Below are 17,748 nucleotides of genomic sequence, written 5' to 3'. Positions count from 1 at the left end.
GCTCCTGCTGATAATATTTGCATAATAATGCGAACATTTCAGAGGCTGTTGCACTCGGATGTGCTTTACCTTCATCTTCACCCTCCTCTGCTGACGTCCTCCCCGTATTTGTGCACAGTGACCGTGTGTACACAAACCTACTGCTGATACGAAAGCCCTTGCACTGCAGCAGGATCCAATCGCCGGATTTTGCTGTAGGTCAGTAGTGATAAGTGAAACCAATAGAAGGTGCTTAGGTTTCCTTCAGCAAGCCTGCATTTTTGGGTAGACGCTGTACCTTTCATGAGGCAATAAAATGTAAGATCTGCAGTATTTAATGCTTGAAAACTTGCATTTTTCACCGTAAAATGCATTATCTGCACATTACTAAGAAATTGCTCTCAGACCATCAAGCTGCAGCATTGCTGGCACCACGTGGATCCTTCACTCAGCACCTGATTGTATCTCTGTACAACCGTTTTCCCCAGCAAATGTTGCAGCATTTTGTGAGTCATTTCATTTTAATTGGGTCAGTTCATCAGCCACAAACCTGAGGGTGACTGAGAAAGATTGTACTGGCCAAGTCCCATGTCCTGCCCTTCATCACAGGAGCACCTGATAATCAATCCAAATGGCCTGGCAGTGATTTCTGATGTAGGAAATCGAATGTATGTTGATTTATCAGTGATTTGAAAGCAACTTCTGCTGCTGTTGTTTATTATGCAGGTGAAAGGCACCCTGAGCTACATAGTGATGGCCTTTATTTGTAAATTTGCCTGCTGATGCTGGTTGTGAGCCATTCATGCAGTGTGTAAATATGAGGGTGATTGCAGAAATGGAGGTGATGGCTGAGTGGGATGAGCACCGTCCATGTCCTGTGTTCCCCTGCGTGCTGCTCTGCTCTGTGCTGTGGGTCTCTGCCCTTGGCTGGACCTTGCCCAGTGTCCCCAGGGCTTGGGAGTCCCCATGGTGCTTTAGTTATGCCAGTTAAGGTGTGGCCAAAATGATTCCCAAGCCTCTGTGGGTGAGTGTTGTTGATACCTGTACAGAGGAGAGCTCCTCACTATGCACAGAGCTTTGGATGAGTTAGGGAGGGAGCATATTTTTATGGCAGGGCTCTGAGCTTACAATAATCTTTTTGGGAATGGTGCGACCTCATAAATGACTGCAGCACAGCAGAAAGCAAAAGGCACTTGGGGTCACAGCTTTACCTTCCTTTGGTAGCCTGGTTTCGTAAGGGAACTGGGCTAATGTGACCACACGTGTGTCTTTGACCCCAAAGGTATTTGATAAGGGGCAAGAGAAGCTTTTCTGAGCTCCGGGGAAGGAGAAGGTGTGACAGCTAAGAGGTCCCAAAAGGAGGGGATGTTACAGCACGGGCTCATGCTATTAGACATCAGGGAAGGAGCATGTGTAGTTGTCCCCACCGTGGGAGAAGTTTCATTCCATCCTGCAATCAGCCATGGGATGTGTGTCATACCTTCCTCTCTTGAGCAGGGACTGTGGGGGTGTGGTATATAAAATCACTAAGTCAAAGGAGTTGCATTTGATGGATTTAGCAAGGCTCTATATGGCAATATAGGATTTCAAAGCTGGGCAGGATTGGCATGGAATTGCCTGCTACACTTAGTCAAGGGCAAGTTCAGACTGATAGTAATAAAGCTGGGGTGCAACCAGTGCCTCTGTTATTGGTTCACATCCTCATTTTAATGGCAAGGCTGTAATTAAGGGAATTCAGCTCCAAGCTATGACCTCACTGGTTGATACTCGCATCAGATGTTTCCTTAAAAATAAGGCTCAACTCATCAGAAATCAGTGAGTCTTCCATAGTGGCTCATCTCCTAACAATGCAGTTCCTCCAGAAATACTGGTTTCCAGGCTAAAAAAACTTGACTGGAATCCAGGGGATATAGCAAGAGAACTTTGCATGCAAATAATATCTTTAGCAACATCAAAAGGCTTTTCTTTCCCCTGCTCTTCTCTGCTCATCTCTTCTGGCTTGGGAAAAAAAAAAAAAAAAAAAAAAAGGAAAAATACTGGGTATCAATTCCCCTGTGTTACATATTATGGTGGAGGTGTCCTGCTAACAGGTGATGGAAACTTTTGCCCTTGGATTTGGCTAGGCCAAGTTCCTGTGGAAACTTTTAGAACAGGGCTGCAATATTCTGGCTTTGTATAGTTTGAGGGCCCCAAGGAACAGTTCGCTGCTTCAAAGAGAGGGTAAATCCTTCTCTTTCTGACAGTGACCTGATTGTGTAGGGGCTAAGGGAATTGCCTGGTGTTCAGATGATTGCAGTGCAGCAACATGAAAGGATGCTCAAGGCTTGAAAGACTGGACTTTTGTTGAGCAGACAGCTTTTAATTCAGGTTATCTCAAGGTAACAGTGTCTGCAGCAGGCTGAGGCTGTCATTTCATGCTGCAGGACTTTAAATGACAATGCCAGCTTGGAGAGTTCCCAAACCCGTCCCTCCCATGATGGGTCTGCACCCTTTTTGTGCTGACCCCTTGTGCCAGTGCAAGTACCTGTGGCTCTGTGCTGTACAAAAGCTGAGTGATGTGGATTCGTAATGCCAGAAAACACAGCCTGCCTCACTTGCGGGGTTATTTTTTTATCCACATCAGTTCAGTGATACAGGTCTCTGAGGCCCCATACGCTGGCAGAACAGGAGCAGAGGGTTGGTGACGGAAAGGTGGATGTTCTGTGGGCCATGGAGGGATCCCAGCAGTGGGTGCTGTGAGGTGGTGTGGCGTGCAGTCAGCAGATCGTGTGTTTGCAGCCCTCTTACCTGCCAGTTTGTATCAAAACCCTCAATGAAGCAAAACTAGGTGTGAGGGGCACTGCTGGCTTGCAGAAGGGGTTACAGAAAGGGTCATTTTGTTACACTTCTGAAATCGGGAAACAATCATTAATGAACTGTTCTTCTCAATGGCAGAGCACTATTAATTTGAGGACATTTATTTAGGAATGTGTGGAAGAAAAATATGGGCCTGTGTTCTTGATACTGGTCCCCAAGGTTTGTTGTCCAAAATTCAGGCTCTTGCAGCTTGATGCTCAATGCAAGGGGTGCATCTGGCTCCAGGTGAGGCTGTGCAGCCTGTGAGCGCTCAGCACCTCTCAGGGCTGGCGTTAGCACTGGGGTGCCCATGAGACAGCAGCTATCGAGGTTAAACAAAACAGAAATCTGATGGAAGAAAGAACTTGCCTAGTATCAGAAGCTGTCAGGAAGAACGTCCTGCCCTCCTCTCCGCCGTTTTCCACTGCAGAACAACTTTGAAATTAGTAAACATTGGGCAACTTGCAACCAGCAGGCAAATAATCTCCATGGCAGCTTGTTACACACAGCTTCAGGCACATCGTGTGCCCCTTAAACACATCAGAAAGATCAACAGAGCTGCCTGGTCATGGTGTGACGTTCACTTCCAGTTTTACATGAAGAATCATTGCATTTTCAGTTCTGTTAAGCTAGGAAGCAGTTCCCCTGAGGAAACCTTGGGAAGAAGCTATGAAAGGGAACATCAGTTACAGTGTTTTGCCTGGAGCTGATGGAGCGCAGGCACTCCTGCTGCTACAGAGCCTCATCAGTTGTGTCACCCTGCCTGCTCAACTCTCAAAAGTCTTTTCCCCTCTGTCCCCACTGCTCCTCCTGCACTACAGAACCACTCCTTGGATGCTTCTAATACAATTTGAAGAATGGTTTCAAATGGAAATATGGAAAAAAAAAAAAAAAGCAAGGATTGCCTCCTGGGATACAAAGTCCCCTGTTGAGATGGTAAGGCTGTGGAAGTGAGAGGAAATGAGCTCCTCAGTTTAGTATTTGACAGGATCTACTCAAAACAAAGCTATTAATTATATACATCCCACCACCAAAAAAAAAAAAAAAAGTTTACAAATTAAATTTTGTGGTAGAAGTATGTTTTCCTCCAATCATCAACTTTCTCATAGGCAAACTTGACATCTTTAAAGCAACAAAATGCTACCATCATCCATCCTAGATTTCTCTTTTTGCCAGATGCAATCAGAGGCTTTCCTTGAATAACTGCATAAATAGCAATGACACCACGAGGTAAAGTTTGCCCATTTCATGAATGAGCCCAATTTTTATTTCTCTTCATCACAAAAGTCATCCCACATTTGTTGTACACACTGTTGGTTGCTGTGTTACGGGACATATCACTATGTACCAGATGCTTTACTCTTGCAGAAGCATTTCTAATGGAGATGGAAGCTCCTGTTAGCTGAATTTTAGAACAACAGCAAAAAATAATACAAAAACAAAATATCATCTTCAGCTGCATAGCAAATATGGATCAAAAATTTAACACTGTATCAGATCACAAGCGTAAATATACCTCACCATAAATAAAACTCAGTGTACAAAATAACTCAAGCAGCTTTTCATACAAATATGGTACATTTGACAAGAGCTTTTGAGAATATTTTCCTTTTTTTTACACCTTCAACTCTTTTTTCTTTTATTCTCAAACACACATGAACCTATTGACTGGAGTAATGCTGGAGGCAAAAAAGACTAACATTTTGTTCAATGCTAATAAGTGCTGTCACAGTTTAAAAGGAAAACCACTGAAGTGCTGAGTTTGAACTAGTTTGCTTCCCCTTTCTATTGTATCATTGAAAGTCAAGTGTAACGTCATCCAAGAAAGGCATCTGCACTGCCAATAGTCAGTCACATTTCATAATGGTAAAGCTGGAGGGAATGTTACAATCGAGTCTGACTTCATTCATTACGCAAAACATCCTCGCCCCCCTCTAATTTCTGTATCGAGTCAACAACTTGTCTTTGAAGTAGACGTTCTAACTGGCAGTTGTTAAACCCCAAAGTTTGCAACTATTTCAGAGTAATCAGGAGAATGTAGGTTAACAAAAGTGAGCCCGTAGTCAGTTGACTTAAAATATCCATGGAGGGGTCCACATTTTCCTAGGAAAAAATAAGAGGTCTGCAGATCATGAAAGGCTGCAAACTAGAGGATAAGAGTACATCTGCAAGGAAGACATGCAAACCTGGCAAAAAAAAAAAAAAACAAGTGTGGAGAATATGCCTGATCTTTTGACAATCCGTTATTATTTAGCCCTGCTGTCAGAAATTTGCTCCCTATTTCCACCAACAATTATGCTGTTTAAAAAAAAAAGGGGGAAAAATTACACTTCACTGAGTTTTTTGAAGACCTAAGCCTGAACCTCTCAAATACAATCAAGGAGGATTAGAAAACTGAAACTAAAGATGAGTTGAATCCTTCAGATGACAAAAGGACGGTAACATTCAGTCTCAGAAATGAAGACTGTAAGATTATCCCTAGCTGATCTCATACTACTTGAACAACAAGGCAAAAACAGCTGCATCCACTCTACAGCCAAAAGTATTTCACATTTTGTTCATGCACTTCGGATGTTTTGCTCACAACATTTCACCCCTCAGAATCTGAAGGGGTTCCATTCTGCCAGCAAATCCGAAGGCAAAAAATAGACCTACCTGTTTATTCATCCACCTGTTTGTTCAAGTACACAACTGTGTTTTGCAGGTTTTCAGAGAATTATCAAGCCAAAGCTACAGCAGAAGAATGTAAAGAGAGATGTTTAGGTAAAAATCTCATGACTCACTCCAAACCTGAACAGATGAAAGCATACGTTAATATTCAACTTACAATATCCTATTTTGTCTAGCTATTTGAGACTGGGCAGTGTGGTACAGTTCATCCTTCTGTATTCTTGCTCATGCTGTTTTCTACCAAGCCTCCAACATCCTGTAATATGTCAGACGTAGTAGGACATTCACTTTGTGCTGTCACTTTGAGATGGCTCTGACAGCCAGAGACCTGTGCCACCTTTTCAGCAACACTTTCATACCAAAACAACAAGCATTTGCTATTTAGGTCATGAAAAATAGGATCGTGGTTGGATCTGTCTTGCTTGTATCCTGTTCTCCACAAAAAAAATAAAGTGCTTGATTCTCTTCCTCCTTTAAATATATATATATAGCTGTAGACACACTCCAGTAGTTTCAGCAGTGTAGAAGTGTTGGAACACAATGGAAAACCAGAACTAACATCCTTAGTAGAGAAAGTAAATAGAGAGCAAGAGTCCCAGGTCCTTATTGCTCTTTTGCTGCTCTTCCTTACAAGGTGAGGGAAACAACTCACCTTCCGAGGCTGGATCCTTCCCTGCCACTTAAAGGTTTCAGCCAGACTTCCTGAGATTTCATTTTACTTACAGATTACTGTGCTGCACTAGTTCCTCCCAGCAGTTTAAGTGTTTATCTCAACTATTAAAGGAGACTCAAGGTGTGAAAATGTCCAGCGCTTTGCATGTGTGGGTCATTTGTTGATTAGCAAGGAAATAGGAGAGTGTCTGGGAGAACAAATTCATCCCACACAGCAAGGTCTCGTCTTGCTAATAATGCAGTGCTGGCTGTTGTTTCCTAAGACAAAATATTCCATGTGGGACATTTCTACTAATTAATAGTATGTTTCCTCTGAGAGAATGCATGCCCAGACTCTGCCTTTTTAACATCTGTAGTAGCATTCAGTTTACATGGCATGATGAGATGCATGAAAAGAATATATTATAACATCTGTATATTGTAACAGCAATTACCTGCTGTGATCTGGTTAAAGCTGAGAAAAAAATATTGCCAGTGGTGATGCTATCATTATATTCTCCTGGAGCACGTGGTTTGATCTCTGTTAGCTTCAAGCACAAGGTTTTGTATTGCTTCTGTGGGGGGAGCAGGGAAAAACCATGAGTTCTGAAATTCTTCCTTGAAGTTCCTACTGATTTTTTTTTTCCCAACATCTGATAACTCCAGGGCTATTAGACGAGCTGAGTGGGAAAAGGAAACAGACTTCAGTGTTCCCTCAGAATGCTTTTGAGTCTGGAAAATACTGTTTCTGTCATTTATGAGTGATGGGAAGCTTACTAAGCCTTGCTGGTACACACCATTCTCTCAAGAAAGATATTTGATGACTAGGAATTTGTCTAAAATAAGGGGAAATAGGATTCCAGAGCATAAACAAATTTTACTTGGGCAGATAATGATAGAACAAGAGGGGACAGTTTTAAACTAAAAGAGGGGAGATTTGGACTAGATGTTAGGAGGAAATTCTTCACTCAGAGGGTGGTGAGGCACCGGAATTGTTGCCCAGATAAGCTGTGGATGCCCCATTCCTGGAGGTGTTCAAGGTCAGGCTGGATGGGGCTTTGAGCAACCTGGTCTGGTGGGAGGTGTCCCTGCCCATGGCAGAGGAGTTGGAATTAGATGATCTTTAAGGTCCCTTCCAACCCAAGCCATTCTGTGATACACATTCTAGCTCTCATCCTCAGCTGAATCAAAGATCACGTATGTTTGAGGTAACTACAGCTGCCTGCTGTCAGAATCAGTGACTGTTTTTACCCAAATTAGCATGGACAAAAGCATATTCATGTGAATGCAATCTTTTCCATGGTCCTTGTTTACTTTATGGAAGATGTGTCTTCAGGGGAGAACCTTTGAATCAAAATAAGTGGATGTCCCATTGCAGTGAAAAAGCCAGGCCGTTTTCAATTTCCTCCAGCTTTCTGAAGTGCCAAGGAGTTATTTGACAGCTACTTCATCACTGTTGTGAATCCTGACTGCCAAAGCTCCCTTTAGCAGATGCTAGACAGGCCAACAACTTAACAGAGAGCACACAGCTAGCCCCAGCCTGAGGCATGCAGCAAACCAAGGCTGGCCAGGCCTGGCCCCTCTGTGCCGATCCTTGGTCCTCAGGGTGCTTCCACGGGTAAAATCCTGCCTTCATCCCCTCTTTCCCCAAAAGAGCAAGTCAGGGTTTGTCTTCAGACCTTCCTGCCCCATGGCTGGTGGCACACGTCACAGGTGGGGTTGATTTGCCCTATTGCTTCTGTGGTGGGAGCGGGCTCCCAGCACTGCGGAAACACGCAGCTCTTCCGACAGGAGCCCCACCTCTGGGGCTGCAGTATGGCTTCAGAGTTTTGGGTTAGACTGGACGAATCACAGGGAAAAACAGACCACTTCATGGAAGAAAAGCACATTTTGCCCGCCCGCTCCCACCCGCCCCCAAGTCTGAAAGCTACAAGTAAAACGGGTCACAGGGATGGTACAGAAGAACATGCACTCAACAGGGCCAGATGGGAAGATGCGTCCTTGTGTCGTAGGCATACCCAGTCTTGCTTTGTTGCCAGGTCGCATGCCATCAAGTTCATCCTCCCAGTTGTTCTGGGCTCAGTCTCTTCTCCCTTCCCAATGCACACAGGGGTAGTGTCCACACTAGCAGGTGGTGGCCAGCGACTGGTGGATGGGGGGCTGGAAGCAGCGCACGTGCTCCACCGTGGAACTGTCTGTTTCCACCGACTTCATGTACTTGTTCAGGATGGCAAAAATCTCGTTGTTCAGGATCTGATACTTCCTGATCCTGTCGGCCATCTTTTTCAAGGGCTGGAGGGATGGCGAAGGAGAAAAACAGTCAGTGAAGATAATTTCATGTCATCTGACCAGACAGAAGTATTGGTACCTCTGCCCTGCTGCTAAGAAACCTCTGCTAAAGCAAAGCAGCTATAACACGTGTTACAGTTCCACTTAGCACCTCCCAGGGACCGGTGACTCACTTCATTATAGGGTTCGATGACTCAAGAGAGAATTAACAAGGTCAGTGAGTGGTCCTGTGTTAACCGATCTAGAGTTAGGACTCCCAACTGCTTATTGATAAAGCCACTGAGATCAAAGGCTGGTTGCTGGAAATACCAGCTTCTCTGCTCCAGCTTTCCAACCCCAGGAAGAAGGTAAAAGCTTTGGGAGAAAAAAAGATTTGATTATCAAGCCAATTAAAACCTTGGCCTCTCTGCTGAGACTGCAGATGGAAATCTGATATCAAGTGTATCCAGTTTCAATAAGGTTAACACCAGGCAAGGCAGAAAAAAGAGAGAGAGAGAGAGGTGTGCTGGTTCAGGTCTTTTGGGACCTTACCATTCAACTTACCACATTTTTTATGATTTCATCCTTCCCATCCTGCCTCTGCACCTTCAGCAGGTGGTAGCAGAAGTCAAAGAGGTCAAAGCGCCGTTGTTGTCCAAGGAGAACAATGATCGAGCAACCTGCCCAGTTCAGACCATCTCCAAAGCACTGCCTGGAGGGAGGACAGGATAGAGTTAGGTAAGAGCTGTCCTACCATGATACCAGGAACTTTCCTTGGTGGGGGAAAATCAGATTCAGTCCTATCCCTGGAAAGTGGGTGTACACCTAGAGAGAAACTCAGGGAGACCTGCGGAATTACATCAGGACCTTCATGATGGGTACATCACCATGAAGGTGCTTCACCTAGCACGATGGATGAGGACCTTGCCTCTGACTTGGGTTGTACCCATCTACCCATTTTCTTCTCCATGTTACCTTGGGCATGTCACTTTGTATTGCTCTTCTTCTCCCCATCTGTTCCGATGGGAAGCTTTTTGGGCATCTCTTTATGTCTATGCACAACAAAGTTCTGTCCTCAGGTCCCCATGTTCTCCCTCTACATCTCTGCTGGCTGAGGCAACTGCTGCAGCTGAGGGCATCCCAGGGGCTGTCTCATCCCGCTACCTCATGAGCGGTGCTAAGGGCAGAGCCTTGGACACTCACTCTGCAGTGAACTCATTCGTGCCCACGGGGATGCAGTACACAAACTGCATCGCACTCCAGAGGCGGTGAAACTCCACGCATTCGTCCACATGCATGACCCCATTCGTCGGGGGGGGTCCACGCCAGATCGGGTCCTGCAGGTAGCTCCTAATTCGCGTCAGGATCACCTCGAACATGGATAACCCGCAGCACAGCCGCTCCTTCGTCAGCAAGTCACCTTCCCGGGCGATAGCTATTTGCTGAGAAGGAGGCGAACCAAAGAAACAAGTGACAATGTAATACAGATGAACCCTCCTGCTGGACTTAACGATTCCTCATCTCCCTGGCATATCCCATGCAAGATCCACCCTTACCTCTGATGGTTGCTCCTCTGCCACTCCCCATCAGAAGTGGCTCAACCCTCAAAGAGAAGATGACTTACTATTGTGCTCAATTATATTTCAGCAAGCTGAGTATCTTTGGAATAACTATGTATCAGGAAGCAAAAGCTGAAGGCCAAACTCTGATCAGAAATACCGGTCCTTAATTCTGCTAGCATGCTGTTCTGTTACATGAGCACTGCTCGACGTTGCCAGGCTTAATTTCATGATTTTTGCAGATTATGAAAATGAAACAGGAGAGAACACAGACATTTTCCTTCCCAGGGCATTACCATCATCTCTAAAACACAGATAGGCTACAACTTCCTTGAGTTCCTATGCAGTTAGGGTTGAAAAGCTCTGAGGAAGATGAGAAGCCACTGGAACCTTAATACTGGAAAACCTGTGGTTTATAAGAAAGTCAAATAATCATTTTTTTCCAGCTGTGAAGCTTTCCACATGCATAGAATTTCTGTGATGTCTCCACTCAAATTTCTACAAACAAATCTGGAATGGCTCCACTGGATGGAGCGTGGAGTTTGCTGACTGCCCTGATGTCCTCTTTGCTGCCCCACATGCCGTTACTGACTTCTTGCAGTGCAGCCAAAAATACCATGGGAAACAGGACAGCCAAGTGCTGTCCGAGTCGTGCTGGTGGCTGTGGAGGTAGGAGGCTCCAGCTCACCCCGTTGGATGGGTGACAGCCACAGGGCTCTGTCTGTACAGGCAGAGCCTTTTACCTATTTCACCGCTTTGGCGGCAGCATGCAGAGCAAGCGTGACACTTAGCGACCCCCTGCCTATCCTAGAGCACTTCCTGGAGCTTCAGGCAGTTTTTAAGCATTTGCTCCATTTTCAGCAATCCGCTTAATGCCTATAAAAAATCAGTTATCCTGACCAGAATCACAATGGAGGCTCAGAGCCTCTGGTAAAAAGCACAGGCATATGTCCCAGCTAGACATTAAGAACATGAATTTTGCTCAGTTTATGTGGGTATTCTTTCTTCTGCACTAAAAAAAAAATAATATCTGAATGTGCATATATTATTTTTCCTGACTATTGATTTGTGCTGGTATGAACCTAAAGCATTTTTAGTTTGGTAGCTATTGAAAGTGCTACAATTCCTGCTTTTGCCACAATTCCAAGGACGTTCCGGGAACCTTGGAGCAATTAATATTTAACTACTGGCAAATATCAGGGGAACACTGTATTGCTCTACAGAGGACAGATTGAGTCTGGGATCTCTAGATTTGTTAAACTCAGGAATAATTATCACCTGAGTTTCATGGCACATGTTTTCTTAGCAAGTAAGGATTTATTTCATCCGGTATGTTTTTATAGCTAAGGGCTGTACTTACAGTTTTTCTCCTCACCTGCTGCAAACTCTAATAATAGATAAAGATTAGTGTCTGCACACAGTAGTCTGTGACGGCAAAATGGGGACACAACAGAAGTAAAGCCGGTTCACATGTAAATTAAATGTTAGCATTACTGTTTGCTAAGGTGCAGTGATAAAACAGGTATTTTTGAAAGAACTAGTCCAATGATCTTAGTAAGCTTTCTTCTGAAATGACAATCTAGGAAAGGATGTATCTAGTTTTCAAAAAAAAAAAAAAAAAGTGATACCACTCACACTTGCAGGCAGAATTTGGTTCTAAAATTCACCTCCCTAAGACCAGTGTTTGACATAGCACTACTCTCATTTGGTAGATATTTAACGTGGAGAAGGCAGCTGGACAGCTATTGGTCTTTTGCCAAATCTGCCTGGGGTTTCACTGACTTCTATGATAAAGAGAGGAAGAGTGATCTGAGGATAAACTGTCAAGGGATGCCACTGTGCTATCTCAGCTATTCCCTCTGTCTTCAAAAGAGAAAGACTCCCATTACTTCCAATGAAAAAATTAATTGACGAAGCACTTTTGAAAATCCCTTGCCAAATATCTACTCAGCATTAAAAGGGAGATGATTCCTTTAACTAACCACTGTGACCCCCCTGGTTCTTTATGAATCACCTATCAAACAGATACTCATGGATTTCCAGTGCAGAATATTTACCACATACTCACTGACAGTTTTCCTGTCGTTGCACAGACTCAGTTATGCCATACCTCTTCTACAGTTTGTTAATTGCAAACTTGCCAGAGCCGTACCCAAAGCTACAAAGACTGCTGGGAAAGATCCCCACTAACTTGCAGCATTTGGCTCAGACCCTTCACAGCAGGTAATTATGTGCAGAGGGACACCTTTGGCAGCAGCCAACTTCTGCTCAGATTCTGGACAATTGCTCTAAGGCACTTATGCATTCTGCAGGAGAAACCCTGTATGGTCTGTGTCCAAAACTGTATTTCCAGGAGCAAGCTAGAAGCTATGGAGGCACCTACAGAAAGTCATTCTTGTGTTCATTTATGCCTGAGCTCAAAAAGTTCTGGTACTCAACTGTACCCGTGTGGTGAATGTGGGAATGGTTTACGGAAAAATTAATTCTTAGCAGGACATGAAATACCCTTTGTTTTCATCATCATAACTATGGCAAGGATAAGCAACAAGTGGACTCTAATAGCAGAGTTCAATGATGGTTTTGCATGGAAAGAAGGAGAGAGAGAAAGACCAACACAAAGACACAAAAACACAGAGGTGAATTCTTTTTCTCGAGTGTCTCCTTTGAAAGGAAGCCAATGGGGAAGTGAGAGAACTGTCTATAAAGTAAGACAAAGCTCTCAGTTATCCGGCCAGTTTCTTTGTTTCATATGATTTTCAATGAAGCAAAGTTCTAAATATCCTTGATCCATTATAAAAATGAGACAAAATTAGTAACTTTCTGCCTGCCTTCGATCTGTCACCTCATACAACTGAGCATTTGTTCCATTCCTTCAGCAGAAAATTACAGAAAAAGGGTGTTGATTTATTTAACACAATGACTTTTATCCTATTAACTCCACTAACTGGGCAGTGGAATTTTGGCTACTGGTATCAGTGGGACTCAAATCATGCTCAGTACATTGATCAATCCACTGGGATAATTTCATCAGTACTCAATTTTTGCACAACATAGATTATTTTTTTCAAGCTAAGACCCCACCTCAAGACAACACTTAAATGGAGCTGTAATTTTAAGCATGTGCCGAAGCTCTAAGCACGTGCTAGGAGGGAAACCATTCTCAGATGTATTCCTTGACAGGGATGAGCTTAAAAATATACCACAAGGCAGTCCTAAAATGGGATCCCCAAAAGTGACGGCAATTGATTAAGCCAGGGACAGCCCTGCGATGTTTCCCCATGAACCATCCCAACAATTCTCCGTCTTTTTAAAAACAGAGAGGAAAGAGGGTTTCAAAGCTGTCCATATTCAGAGCTGGCTTCTCACACTCTTGCGTTACAGCTCCCTGCCAGCACTCGAGACCGGAGGCAGCAACGCACCATCTCTGGACCCGCTCACAAATTTCACTTTGATGTGTCCGCTAGGGCAAGGATTCTGATTTTCTTGTCTGATTGGCATTTTGGAATAAATAAATAAGTAAAGGATCACTTTCCCAGGGCCAAACAGGCCACATGGGGACTGCTATGAATTTTCAACAGCCATCCCTTTCAATGAAATCCTTACCTGCGGAGTGCCCAGCCTCTCTATTAAGGGAACCAGGTGAAGTGGGGCATACTTGGCTTCGAGACGCTTCATGCGCACCTCCAAGCGTTCTCCTTCTGTCAAGCGAGCAGCAAACAGTGAAATGAGAGGAGGAAGTGGAGACCCGCAATTTCCGCCGAGTTTGCTCAGAGCTGCCCCCCAGCAACCATCCAACGAGACTTTGGATCAATGAGCCAAACCAACAGCAAATGAGGGGACCAGTGATGCAGAGAAGGGCGGGATGTGCGATTGCAGTCTCAGCAGCAGCTTAATCACACATGTCCAAAAGCATGTCCCTGTTACTGATCACTCCTGTTGAGATGGACATTTCATGCTGTCATTCTCCAAAGAGGCTGCAAAATGGCTTTAGAAGTTGAAAGGAACCCCCAAACTGACAAAGGTTTCAGTCTGTAACTAGGCTACAGAAAATGCACTGTTGGCATTTGTTTCCACCTGACTTTTGGCTGTATCCACTATCTAAATAGATATGCTTAGAGGGGGAAGCAGGGCCAGAACTGATCCTTGGCAGAAATGGGAGAGAAAGGGCTCTTGACAGAGACCTTTGAGTCTGTCCACTGCTGCCCTCTGAGCTTCTTACCTTTGATGTAGACCCTGGGCAAAATATTTTGGAAGGGAGCAGCATGCAGCAAATCACAAACTTCTTCCTGGGACTGAGGCAGGAAGAAAGAAAGATACAGTAAGTTAAAAAAAACACCTATAGGGGGTGATTGTATGGCTCAGGGGTCTGGGCAACAATTCAACAACCCAATCACATCTACAGCACCTAGTCAAATCCAACCCAGCTCACTAATAAATCCAATAGTTTGAATCTAAATGAACTAAAACTGGAAGAAACAGCTCTCAGATTAAGCTAGGAACTTTTTATAACTCAATTTACCTTATGCCTATGCAAGGCCAGAGCCTTATTTTGTTTTCTGGTCCACTTACTAATACTGCAAGTAAGGGGGGATAAAGGCCATAGAGATCTGTTTTATCTTACCCCTTGTTGTAACTGTTGTTTTTACTGAGTATGCCCAGGTAGGAATTACCCTTTGGCTTAGTTATTCTAGGATGTGTACATGTAAAATACACTGATGCATGGCTCCATTGTAAATAGGTATGTGATATATTGGCTGAAATTGTTTGTTTGTATGGTGTTCACAGCCAGTGCTATCCAACCAAAATCCCAGTGGTACAGGCCCTGGGGAGAATAGTACGGAAGTCCAGAGAGCAATAACATCATGAGATGCCACCTGAGAGGATGCATGCCAATGCACTAGAGAAAAAATAATCCCAAACATAGATGCACAAGGAGGAGAAACCTGGAAGTAGGAAGGTGGAGACTGAGGAGCGATGGCTGACAATACATCATATACGAGTCTGCAATGGGAAACAGCAGCAAGGAAAACCAAAGCTGTTCGACACAGAGGCATTGCGTCACGACACGGCATTAGTTTGCTCCTGTGAAACTCTAGTTCTAGGACATGCTTTCAGTTCTGAGCTTACCATAGAGATTTAGACACACTCGAGAGGAGGTCATGACAGAGCAGCAAAGATTTTCAGGGCCAGATGGAATGACTCAGCTGGGTCTGCTTGGGATGCGCGGGTGGGTACCCCATCTTCCAGCCCAGAGGGAGGGGACAGAGTGGCATGGAGCTGCAGGAGGCTGTACTGGCGTCATGGATGCTGGCATGGGAGCGTGTTTGTGCGAGTGCGGTCTGTGACAGTGCTGGAGGGAGAGGAACAGCACAGGGTCCCTCCTTGGGCGTAGAGGTGTTGGTGCTACCAGAGCCTGCGTATCGCCTTTGTTATTCTGTTTGCAAAGCGCTCTTCCTCCCTAGATGAATGTTCTTTCACTGCTCTTTCCCTCTGATAAAGAGAATAGTTTCTGGTTTTGCAGCCTGCATTCACCTAATATCTGTCCTAAAATCAGTCATGGGAGATTTTCTCCCCAAGGCCCATTACCTGAGAGTAAGAATTCCTCTTAGAAATTTAGTCCCAAGCAACACCTCATCGCTCAAATTTAAACAGTAAAAAGGGTATAGAACAGAGCAGACTGCTAATCTTCCCTAGAGCAGTCTCTGCCAGCAAATACCACCAGCCTTAGATTAGGCTGACAGCTATGAAGATAACTGCACCGTAAAAGCAATTGTGCCTCCGGCACAGGGGCTCCATTAGAGGAAAGATCTCATTGCACAGTGGCTCCAAGCATCTGACAACCCTCCAGCAAGCAAGAACCAGTGCCTGCTGTATGCAAAACTGCTTTATATTCTGAATCAATTTCTGTGTGGAAAAAACGAGGATCAGAGAGGCCGAGGACTTTGCTGGCATAGAAGGTGGGCAGATGTGGAATTTGATGGGCAGCCTTCCCAAAAGGACCCCCAAATTCTCACTGTGTCCCTTATTTTATGCTATCCTAAAATGCCATTATATTGCCAACGTACAGCTCCTGGAACTGGCAAAAACAGGAGGAATGTTTCTGCAGTCAAATGAAACATTGCTAGAAGAAACCATCACATGTCCCTTAAATATCAATTTGGAAGATGGGACATAAAAGGCAAATGTAGTACATCTAGCATAAAATTCAACACAGAACAGCCAAGAGCAATGACAAAGCCACAAAAGGAATAGAAACTGCCAGGATACTGTTGGCAACTCTGGTCATTCAATTAAATAAAGCCAAGCTGCTAGGTGATATCTCTCTCTCTGGTTTTCTCAACCTTACACAACTACTGCTCTCTGAATGTGTGTGATGCACCGTGTTAGCAACTAGAAGGCTCTATAGCTGGGCTTAAAATGCGAGGGCAAGGGCAGACATATCCTTTTTGAGGATATGCAGAGATTCTCAGTTTTCCTGGTATTCTATGGTTGAATAAACTTGGAATCTTTGAACTTTCTTCTGGTTTCACTCTAAACGGAAATGTATGGCTTTGCTTGGAAATCCCATTTTGCGCTAGAGAACTCTTTCTAAAAAGAATCCCTAAGACCTGATAAAACTCTGTTAATACCATTCTGACATATGCATGATAATGTAAACCTGTTCAACACTCCTCAGTTGGCTCTGACATGCATTCAGCCACAGCCTTTATCCCATACCAGCTCAATCAAGTCAGAAAGGAGCAAAGAGGCTGAGAGTCTTTTGCAGGTGTAAGACACTTGGGCAAGGGGAAATATCAGGTTATCACTCTAGCTAAGTTTTGGTGAAGATTAAGTCATAGGAAATATCACAGGATCATCCACTCTGAGATTTCCTTCCTGTTGGATTGTTTTATCCTTAACATCATTAGGACCAATCAGTTTTTCCTTTGCACTGGCACCCCAAAAAAGCAAAGGGCTCAAATTTACTCCTCACTGTATGAGTATGTATATATATGTCTACATATATATAATATATAAATATATATAGTAACAATCCCTGCCCCAAGGAGCTTACAATCTAGAAATAAGCCCCGGTTGTTTTTATTTCTCAGAAGGACAAACATGGGGTAGCTTTGGGTCCAAGAATTAAATCTAGATCTTCCAGTATTCAGATTCTCCTTGAGCAATCCCAGATGTCAGTGACACAGCACCAATGCAAATCATCCCCATGGATCCCAGTAACACAGCCCTAGAGAGACCCTGGGCACACAAAAAGCTGGTAATTTTCCCAAACTCTTCTGTTAGAGAACCAATACTCTTGAGCTGTCAAATTCAAGTACAGTCTGTTGGTGCAGGGGGTTTTGCCTTACCAAAGCCTGCTCAATAAGGAGGCAGAAGAGAATGGCATTGCCCACTTCTCTGAGGCTCTGGAACACATCAGTCTTCAGCTCTGCGTACTCAATGATGTCCTTCAGCTGGTGGTGGAAAAACTCCAGGATGCCTTAAAAGACAAGGAAGGACAGTCAGAAAAGTGAGAGCCAAAGCTGCCTCCAGTGACTTGGATTAAAGGACAGTCAGTGCCCGGTGTGTCCTACATCATGAACTGCAAGCCGTGACTGCTAAACGGATAGACAGATCAGTGCTGGGGAGAGCTAGCATGCAGGGTCTCATCCTGTTTTCACTAACCCTTGGGAAATAAGGAGTAATTCATATGAAGGCCGTGCATTTCCTAATCAGAGGAAAAAAGAGATTCCAGGCTGTAATGGCTGTCCTTGTGCTGGTTCATGTATAACAGAGTTCCCCATCC

The 17,748-nt window shown here is 44.3% G+C and overlaps 2 protein-coding genes across 6 annotated transcripts in view; one reads left to right on the top strand and one right to left on the bottom strand.

The window, feature by feature from the left end:
* Positions 1-17,748, top strand: part of FNDC9 (fibronectin type III domain containing 9) — a 34,547-nt gene that overhangs the window by 6,112 nt on the left and 10,687 nt on the right. The gene's annotated exons all lie outside the window — the stretch shown is intronic.
* CYFIP2 (cytoplasmic FMR1 interacting protein 2) overlaps positions 4,046-17,748 on the bottom strand; it is a 53,409-nt gene continuing 39,706 nt past the window's right edge. For 4 of the 5 annotated variants that reach the window (XM_084536022.1, XM_084536019.1, XM_084536021.1 and 1 more), the window contains exons 26-31: positions 17,312-17,442; positions 14,182-14,254; positions 13,566-13,660; positions 9,607-9,845; positions 8,968-9,115; positions 4,046-8,427 (exon numbers count right to left, since the gene is read on the bottom strand). In XM_084536022.1, the coding sequence (XP_084392148.1) occupies positions 8,260-8,427; positions 8,968-9,115; positions 9,607-9,845; positions 13,566-13,660; positions 14,182-14,254; positions 17,312-17,442 (854 nt within the window). In that variant the 3' untranslated portion in view covers positions 4,046-8,259. The remainder of the gene's footprint in view (positions 8,428-8,967; positions 9,116-9,606; positions 9,846-13,565; positions 13,661-14,181; positions 14,255-17,311; positions 17,443-17,748) is intronic. The other variant, XR_014698002.1, reaches the window with a different exon arrangement.

The sequence above is a fragment of the Aythya ferina genome (genome assembly GCF_964211825.1).
Source record: "Aythya ferina genome assembly, chromosome: 14".
Lineage (NCBI taxonomy): Eukaryota > Metazoa > Chordata > Aves > Anseriformes > Anatidae > Aythya > Aythya ferina.
Note: the sequence above shows the minus strand (reverse complement) of the source record. Positions and strands in the feature narration are given on the sequence as shown.